A 9,740-nucleotide genomic window follows, 5' to 3' on the forward strand; every position below is an offset into this window, starting at 1 on the left:
ACATTCAACAAAAAATAAGACACAGGAAAAGACAAGAACCTTCACATTTGGCCGACTGAAACACATCTGTCTTCAAATGTGCCTTAGCTTTGTATTCTTATTTCACTTTGCCTACAGCACCTTGCTACTTTGACAACTCGTCAAGCAAATGATATATTTTCTTGCCTGTTCACTATTTGATGTTGAAAGTTGTTGTAAAACTTAATTAAATGCACGAAAATTAATCACATTTGTTTTATTGTAAAAATATAGTTACATGCTTCATGAAGTATAGAAAAACTATGTAGTTCGCCAACCCTTTAGAATGAGTTTTATGCGACTAAATATGAAAAGAAGATTAATGTACTGCAAAATCCATCATATACAATAAATACATATGGTTTGTGCACTATGGTATAGGATAGAAGTAGAACAAAGAACGTGCTATATATTTGCAGGACCAAGGCCAAAAATCCTTTTAGCCCTTTTCTAAAATTGATCTACGACACATTCAAAATACAAAGACTAGGCTACACATGAATTTACAGTGCAATACGCTGAAAAATATTTCAATACGGGTAAGCATGATGATGAAAGTTTTTACACCAATCCAATCTTCGTGGATACGAGGCAGCTCGGTTTTACCTTCGTCGTAAAGGGTCACGAGGAATTAAAAACTTCAAAAGAGGAGATTAAGTGCATCGAAAACAACATTTTAAAAACTGCTTTGAAAATAATCTCCGAAATACAAGTTTCAGGATATCCTAATCTTACAAAGAGGAGCTGTTACACACAAAAATGCAATAAATGAGCACTTGCTAAAAACAGTATTAAATATACATAAAATATACATTTTCAGGCAATGAAAGAGTCAAAACCCAAACCAATAAAATCTCTCATATAAATGTCAAAATAAAATCTGATCTGCTACAAAATCTCTTTCAGTCAAATTCTACGCTAAATAGAAATTTAGCTTTCAACATGTTGGCGCTTTGCAGAGCTTGGGCCGTAGGATGTCGTGGCAAGGCCAGCTTTTGAATTGGATCTATCGTCGTTTGACGAAATCGAAGAAACACGTGATTGCCGCTGACGTTTGACAGTCACGTGATCGTCAGGATCATAAGGATGAACTTTAGTAACCTGGCCGATGCCTTTCGTGGTTCGTTCACGGAACAGCACAGTCGAACCAAGGCGCAAATACTCGGGATGGCAACAAAACTTGAAGGTCACATTGGACTGCCGGTTGCACTCTAGCGCCTTCTGTTAAAACAAAAATTACTGCATGTCATTGAAAACAATAAATTTTCAAGACAACTGCAAAAATTACTGTTGTGCCATAACTGCATTCTGGATATGTTTAATACAATGTAAAGACTAAGTCGAGTAGACCACTAATTAAGCCTTAAGTTGGTTATTGACAAAGTGTGAAGAGTCCTTTCTGAGCTCGCCACAGTGTATTACACCTTTTTTACCTCGTGGAAGAAACCAAATCACTCAAACTAATGTGAAAATGTGGTCAAAACACTCAAAACGTTCATTGAACAAGCAAAGTAGAGTACTGTGAATATGAAAAATGATGTCAAACTTGAAAGAGCTGTACCTCGTCGTTGTCTATGCTGACAATGGTGGCTGTTTGTCGCACATTACCAACATGGACGGTGCACTGAAACCCTTCTGATATGACATTCGTCGGGTGGTAGAGAACATAGACAGACGCATCAAACTTCAAGTAAGAACTCGGTTTTATAGCGTTACTGACCATCACCATGCCCTGTGGGTGTAAACTATGCATCAGTAACTTCAAAGAACATGGCAGACGAATTCAGTAATCTGCACAATGCACATGGGACGCTTGCGCCATTGTGAGTCATGGAAATAATAATAATAATATGTTTGTATGTAGTATTCATCGCTTCACAAAGCGACAGTGCCAACGCAGCCATGTACATTACCACTTCAAATTTATTCCTTTTGTTGATGTGAAGCAGGAACGAAATACACAGCTTTGAAAAAGTTTTCAGGTATGACCTGACAGAGTAACGCCCACACGCCACCAGTTCAAAGACACTTTAACCACAAAGCCAAAACGCATTAAAAAGGTTGGAAATTTGGTCATATCATTAACCGGCAAAACTGAACATGAATATAAAATTGAAATTTTGAAACAACAAAGCTTCATGAAAATTTGACTCGTACTTTCCGCAATGCATCTTTGCTGATATCGTTCAATGATAGAGAAGCAGCTTGGCCTGCTCTCACCACCCGACAAGGAACACAATTGCGGTGAATGGTTGCCACAGTAACAGGACGATAGCAACCTTTCTCAGTGGGTCCAACCTGCAACTTGTCTCCTTCAGCGATCACCCCGCTGAAGAGAGAACCCCCAACGACAATTCCAACTTCACGCACCGAATATATTTCATCAATCTGAATAAATTTGACAGTTGCACGTTAGAATTACTGTAACCTGCAACAGCTGTTGTTTTATGGTGAATAAATTCCACTCATTTAATATGTTTTCAATGATTTTTAGAAATATGCATCACCTGGAATTCAGCTGGCTCCTGCATTAGCCTTTCTTGTTCCCGAATATTCTTCCGAGGGGGCAAAACATTAAAGAATTTTGTCAACAATTCAATATTTTTTCCAGTAACACTTGATATCTTGAAGATGGGAACAACTTTTGACCTAAGTATTAATAAATATTAAAGGAGTATGCTTCAGACGAACCAAAAGTGACATTTTAGCAAAAAAATCAATTACAACTTATCGATAAGGAGGTCTCAAACCTCTTTTCAGTCATTTGTTCGCCTGCTGTGTAGGCATCATCTTCCGTGCAAACAAGAAACGGTATTCGAGAGCACGCTGGGGAGGAGAGCAAGCGTTCTAATTGCTTGCAAGCTCTATCCGACACAGACTCAGGGCACAAATCAATTTTTGTCACCACCGCAATGATAGGTACTTTAAGTGCCATCGCAAGTCCCAAATGCTCTCTTGTGGTTCCCACTAAAATACATAGATTTTTTTAATAGTAATATATTTTCATTGTAAATTAACATATTATTACAACATAAAAAACAGTAACACAAACAGACATCGACAAGACAGCACAAATACCTTTGAAACGTGTCTGTCAATTAAACAAATACGCAATATTTGCAGTTTGACATAAGCCATTTGTTCCTTATGCTTTTATGTTGTAACTTAGATTGTACAAATATTGTTTTATAATAAAAAAAATCTGGGTTTTAAGTAACACAATCTGCATAGTAAGCTCAAGTTCTTATACAACATGGATTAATGCTATTGTGACATACCAACTCCTCTATTAGCGCTCACTACCAGAATTGCGAAATCTGGGTGATGAGATGTGAGGCCGAAAATGGTTGTGTTCAGATACTTGTGGTGGCCGGCTAGATCAACAAATGTGATGATCTTAGATGAAGCTGCACAAATATCTTCAGCAGTCTTACATTCAGCATAATTTATCACCTGAAGCACAAGTTATTCAGACATTAAAACAAAGCCCAATGACAGACACTAAACTCATAGTTCAAAAAAAGTAGAAAACTGATTATGAAAACTTAAAAGTTCATATAAACTTACATTTTCATAATTAGTGCTAAATTGTAATTTTTTTGTCCTTTTAGTGCACAAATTACCTAATAATGAAGTTAAATATGAAATGACAGTATCAGCTTGCAAAATATGTAAAAAAACACAATTCACAATAGTTCTGTTCTGTCGTTTACACCAACTGAAATAGAGTATATACATACCTTTCCTTGGTTGCCAAAGCCTAATATTTCATGACTGATGCAAGAAGTTCGCCCAGTTTGTATTTCATGTAAATGGCGAAACAAATTGAGTCTTGCACGACCTCTTCCATTGTCTAATTGACCTTGAGTGAGAACGCTAAGCAATGTAGATTTTCCAGTATCAGCGTTCCCGACAACTGAAATTCGAATATCCAGAAACTAAAAAAAAGATCAATATTACAATGTAAGTCACCAGTCACCACTTTGAAAAGTTCAGGGACACCTGATATATATACTTGACAGTGTTTCTCAAACCATGAGCGGTGGCCAAAATTTGGGCCACTGAGAAGTTGAATGTAGGTCAGGAAACCTGTGGTCACAAGTTCTCACAATTAGATTACAGGGGAACTAAGAGCAATGTGAGATTATAAGTGGGTAGCACGTGTCATTTCAGCAAAAAAAATTTGGGCCGCAAAGAAAAAGGTTTGAGAATCACCAAATATAGAATGCATAGCAATCTACAATCAAGTGATTGATGTTTAAGATGTGACATTATTGTTCTAAACAGTTTACCTGTTGATCATCAGGAACTCGTCGAATCAATATTTCAGCAATTTGCTTTTGATGACCGATAGCATTACAATTAACATCTTGTTTTCGTAGCATCGTTACCACTGCGCCAAGTCTGCAATATCAATTCACAAATTCATTTTCAAAGCAGAGATTATCTCAACAAACGTATCACAGAAAAAAAGTAGATTTCTGCATTTGCTTTCTTCTCGTCGTCAACTCGTTGTCAGTCTGCACATACGGTATTACAATAAAAAGAAACCTTCAACAAATCAGAAGCGACATAAACAATCATGCCCAGTAAATGCTTTAACACAAGATTATAAACTGTTTTGTCCATTTGAATGTTTTTTGAAAAATTATCTTGAAAAATCTAATACACACTGTAAACACCATATATAAAGCTGTTTGTTCATAAGAAATAACCTTGAAGCCATGAGCTTTAAAGTATTCATTGTAGCTTTCATATCATCATCGTTGAGACCAGCACACAGGCCATTATCTTCTACTCCGATTTTATAAATCGCTTCTCCTTGACCTTCCTGTAGTCTCCATTTCATCTGCGTCACTAAATGCTCAATCCTTTCAGGGGTTGGATTGAGCAGCTTTAGTTTGTACTCTATGTTTCCCTCCTCAACCTAATTGAAGACATAGCAAGATATAGCATATCATGGTAATGACGCCAATAACTTCAATAGTTATTATGTTAACTTTATTTTATTTGTCATCAATGGCATAACAAGAAAATTATGAAATAAGCTAACATAAGCTATATATGTGATATATATACTAATAATAACTACTATTGCATGTTGTGGTTGTAGTGGCAATATAATTCTATAAATGCTTTTGCCACCCATGCAAGACACTGCATGCTCTCAAGCAGTTTTTAATTTTAAATAACATTCTTCTGAAGGTCATATAGGCATGCGTAACACTTTACCAATAAGCTAAATGAAGCACACAAATAAATAATGAAAGTTGGCGAAACTTTTAAAGATTTGAATGAACGTAGGCTACTCAAAATAGATAAGTTACCAAGGTAGTCTCTATGAAAAGTATCTAGGCTACACATTGCATACAGTCACAAAAATTAATGGCACACCCAAAAGCAATCATTTTTAAACCAGTATATGTTAGGTGGTCTACTGATAATGTTATGTTACTACTATAACTTACCTCAGGAGGAAGGTTGTAAAATTCCTCAGCATGCATGCTGATGGGTTCTTTTTGATGGTTTAGGCTTATTGTTGGCAAGTCTTCAGATGAAAATGTTGTTTTACCTTCACGTTGATGCATTTCAGGCAAGCAAAAGAAGCGAAGGAATACTTATGTGGTAAAACTTGAAGGAGCTAGCCTACCTTATTGGTATGATTTTATCATTATAATGGTTATGTTCCACAATCATGTGGATTAGGGACCGTTGGTCACATAGTTTATTCCATTTTTTATTTCTACTTACAGCTTCATATTCATATTAATTACTTTGTCAGCTATGGTACATATCTGAAAAGCATAAAAAACAGCCCATGATGATATAAGAAATATGTATAAAAACAAACCTAAATTGGGATTTAACATTTTTATCAATGAAAAATCACTAGGTAATACAGATTTAGGTATATACAAGGAAGCCAAGTTTAATGGAAGCAACTTTATTATAAAAAAAATCGTTTTTCACCATTCTACAAAAATAATACTCTTGCCACTATCATGTTTAGATAATTCATCACATAGGTTTATGTAACAACAAAAAATGCACTGAAGAATAAACCTAAACAGGGTGTAGAATTGTAGATTTGAAATCAACCAAGTCACATCAACAGCAATGTAGATAAGTAATCCACTCTTCCAATATCAGCTCGGTTTGTTTTTACGGTATTTCAGACCAATATGTAATTAAATGCTTCTTAGTGTGAATTCATCTTATTTATAAGTTTCGGTGCAAAGCTTGACCTTCTTTCTTACATTGTTTGAACGAAACTCCGGCTAAAGGCCGCCAAACTAAACGATGATGCAACAACAGCTGGAATGTAACAATCCTCTCTTCAAATTGCGATATGTGGCGCAACACGATTGTTGACCAGAGTTGCCAAGTACTCAAGTAAGATTCATATTTCCGGTTTGAAATCAAGACATTTTCAAAAAAAAAGGCTACTGTTCACTCCAAGAAGAAAAGAGAACACAAGAAATATATGCAGTAAAAATTAAAAGAATGCACAATATGTCATACTGTAACACAGCCAAAAACACAAGCCTAAATTCAGAGATGTACGTATACGCGCAAATTCTACGCCGCAGACTTGCGGCGCAGACTTTTTGTTTACGCTAACGCTTGCGGCCACATTTTTTGGATAGTTTGCGCTTGAGGCTACGCCGTAAATTTTTTGCTGTTTTTTAGCGCATAGCGTCAACGCATACTTTTTAATGTCTTTTTTTCGCTACAACACGCCATTACCTTCCAGCGCTGCAGTTGAAAGAATGTTTTCACTTTTCAATGGGCAAAGACATATTGGAATCAAAACACAGCAAAATGTCAGATGAACACTTTCAGATGCTTGTGTTTCTTCGTGGAAATTCAAAATAAAACTTGTTTGTTTCGTGTGGTTTATACCATGTGAATGTTTGGCACCTAGCAAACAAAATTAGTTTACGCTAGTGTATGCGCTGACGCTGACGCCGCCAAACTTTTTTAGAAGTTGCGTTGACGTATTCGGCGTATGGTTTTTCGAACGTTTGCGTTAACGCTGACGGCGTCAATATTTTTTGTATGCGCGTACATCACTGCCTAAATTTAATTTTTGAACACTATCAGTTTTCTCCGCGTTTTTCAGAGTCAGTAGCAAATTCTTCACTCTGCAGGTTGGTTTTGAATCTTTATCCTCGCACTGAAAAAATACTTGTACAGAATTTTGACGTAGGGTGGTTATCGAGATTGAATAATTTTTTTCGATTGAGTGTTATTGCAAGATAATTACAGTAGAACTCGGTTAATCCGGATCTTCGCCTATTCCGGATAAAACTGGAAGTAGGCTATAAATGATTTGTAATATTTTTCTTGAGAAACAGCTTTGGATTATCCGGATTATTTAATCCGGATCTTCGCCTATTCCGGACAAAAGTTGCGCTTTCTCTATCGCTTTATCCGGATTTGCCCGACAGTTTTGCCATTTTATGCTAAAACTAAAACTTTGACCGTGATTTTTTGTAAGTTTTCCATAGAAAGTCGTCTTCGGTAACTGTTTTCAAAAGTTTTGAGTGACTTCAGATTATTCCGACACGCATGTCTAAAGATGTAACTTTTGCCAGTGTGTTCTTGCGTTAGACGCAGAGTCTACAAATACATTCATTTTACATGCATACTGCATTTCAAAAGAACTCTATCACTGGGTCGCTAATGTGGTGATCGCGCGTCTCGGAATTAGCAGATGACCACACTAATGCGTTCAATTTCGGTGATTTTTACCGATACCCTTCTATCTAGGTAACGTCAGGCTTGATAAAACCGTCATCGGTTAATCCGGATCTTTGCCTAATCCGGATGAAATCGCCGGTCAAATCGAATCCGGATTAACCGAGTTTTACTGTATTCCATCTACTATAGGTGCCGCTGAATGGAAAGCAGTCCTGAAATGCGTTGTTCAAGCGCATATCCCGAGAGTCGAACTAGCTTCGTGTAACCTTGAGTCGCTTAAAACCACTGAGCTAACGGGGCGGAATGTAAAAACGAAATGTAAGAATTGATTTTAATAAAACTTTAGGCCTGGAAACAAAGAAAATTTAGAAAAATTGTGAAGAAAATGTGATTGTGGTCATTTTAGCACAAAAAACTTCTCTGCACAAAAATTAACAAAATTGGTGAAAATCTTACAAAGATAATTCAGTTTGAATGAACCTTGAATTAGGCTACCTAAAATTAAATCAGTTAAGTTGCAGTTGCAGCGTAGGCCCAGGGGAGATGTGCCACCTATGGGACAAAAATGACATTATTACTGATAAAATGCTGTTTTAATTCAAATTGTAAAATAAAGGAATTGCGTTGTGAAGTTTAGTCATTGTTTCATAACATGAAGTCAAAACAGTAACAAATTTAATATTAGTTTATTGCTTTTTATCTCATTAAAAATGTCACTTAAGTGTCCCATAGGTTAAACAATGTTGTTAAATTTAGTGCTTACGGAATAGTACTTCACAGCACTACATAAAGAAAATCACATCACATGTTTATTAGACATTCAAATGCACAAATATTTAGCAAAACAAAAGATGAAATTTGCAGGACAAATTCTGAAAATTTTACCTCCCGGCTTGCCTACAACAACTGATTATATTGAAGGTATGGTGGAAAGAAAGAGATGCTTGAGAACTCGGAGAAATAGTGTAAACTGACTCGTCGAGTATAGGATAATAGGATGGGACATGTCCCAAAGGTAATTGATTGTATTGTCCCATTGCTTAACCAACCACCATTTTGTGTTCAACTTGCCTGAAAATCTGTCACAGTTGGATATGTAGTTTTCTGTTGCTATAGTTTTAAATCTAATCATATGACTCAAGTTTATTGCCAGGCCCCAGTTGTTATAACACTGCTATAGTATAGAAACGATTAACAACAGTCAACCATTCAAATTTACTCTGACAGCTAAAAAACAATTAACTGATCTCACCACTTAAGTACACAGCACACCAGTAAGTAAACCACGCTGGAATCAGAGTCACTATATACAGAATGATGTAGTGTTAATCTCGATTCCATGATAAAAATCTCGGTTCTTATGTTCACACATATTCAGAAATAATGAGCTGTCCCACAGGTGATAGTGTCCCATCGATGGCACATCTCCCCTAATAGGTAAAGTTTTTAAAACTAAGTTTTTAAAAGCCACAAATGGAAAATACTTTTTGTTGATTTGTGCGATTTTTGTATGATTATAGCCTATCTTCTGCAGATTGGCAAAAATTTGATGGTAAAATCTGACATCGACAACAAAACATCTGATGACTGATTTATCTTGCGGTTTCTTGACAGCAAATGTTATTGCACTGACGACTGGGTATCTTTTTCCGACATTAGATTCTGCATGATATGCAAAGCATTTTTATAGGCTAATTCATGCATCTACGCTTTTATACAAACCTAAAACGAAAAAATAAACATAGGCTAAAGCAAATATTCTCGATTAAAAAATAGAGTTAATGGTAAATAAATGTTCGTCAATTTTGTGTTAAAAAAGACTCTTTCAACAAAGGTAAACAGCAAGATGTCTCATCAAGTGTGTCTCTTTACTTAACAGAAAATGTAGTGTGGCTGTTGCAGAATTTATAAATAGTTCTATTAGATTTTAATGTAGGCCTACAATTTTTTATGTTATTCTTCACGGGGTGACAAGTTGAGCCAACCAAAAGCAACATACAACCGCCGACAAACTCATA

General features: G+C 36.0%; 1 protein-coding gene across 2 annotated transcripts; it reads right to left on the reverse strand.

Annotated features, from left to right (window-relative positions):
- Window positions 1-226: 226 nt before the first annotated feature.
- On the reverse strand, window positions 227-5,807 carry LOC145772019 (GTP-binding protein 2-like). 2 transcript variants are annotated; one of them, XM_082583831.1, is made up of 10 exons: window positions 5,487-5,807; window positions 4,734-4,945; window positions 4,311-4,422; window positions 3,759-3,956; window positions 3,297-3,471; window positions 2,769-2,985; window positions 2,526-2,667; window positions 2,176-2,406; window positions 1,580-1,750; window positions 227-1,239 (listed from the first exon to the last, which is right to left on the reverse strand). In XM_082583831.1, the coding sequence occupies exons 1-10, from the start codon at window positions 5,604-5,606 to the stop codon at window positions 949-951; spliced, it is 1,869 nt and encodes a 622-aa protein (XP_082439957.1). In that variant the 5' UTR covers window positions 5,607-5,807; the 3' UTR covers window positions 227-948. The 2 variants fall into 2 exon arrangements, with proteins under 2 accessions (XP_082439957.1, XP_082439964.1); XM_082583838.1 differs by lacking the exon at window positions 2,176-2,406.
- Window positions 5,808-9,740: the final 3,933 nt, after the last annotated feature.

This window comes from Aplidium turbinatum, chromosome 1 (assembly GCF_918807975.1).
Source record: "Aplidium turbinatum chromosome 1, kaAplTurb1.1, whole genome shotgun sequence".
In the NCBI taxonomy this organism is placed as follows: domain Eukaryota; kingdom Metazoa; phylum Chordata; class Ascidiacea; order Aplousobranchia; family Polyclinidae; genus Aplidium; species Aplidium turbinatum.

Excerpts from the sequence above, each read along its gene's own strand:
- LOC145772019 (XM_082583831.1), bottom strand. The coding sequence starts at position 5,606 with ATGCATCAACGTGAAGGTAAAACAACATTTTCATCTGAAGACTTGCCA. Across the intron at positions 2,986-3,296 it reads GAGCGCTAATAGAGGAGTTG|TGGGAACCACAAGAGAGCAT; the intron begins GTATGTCACAAT and ends TATGTATTTTAG. Across the intron at positions 2,668-2,768 it reads GAACAAATGACTGAAAAGAG|GTCAAAAGTTGTTCCCATCT; the intron begins GTTTGAGACCTC and ends ATTAATACTTAG.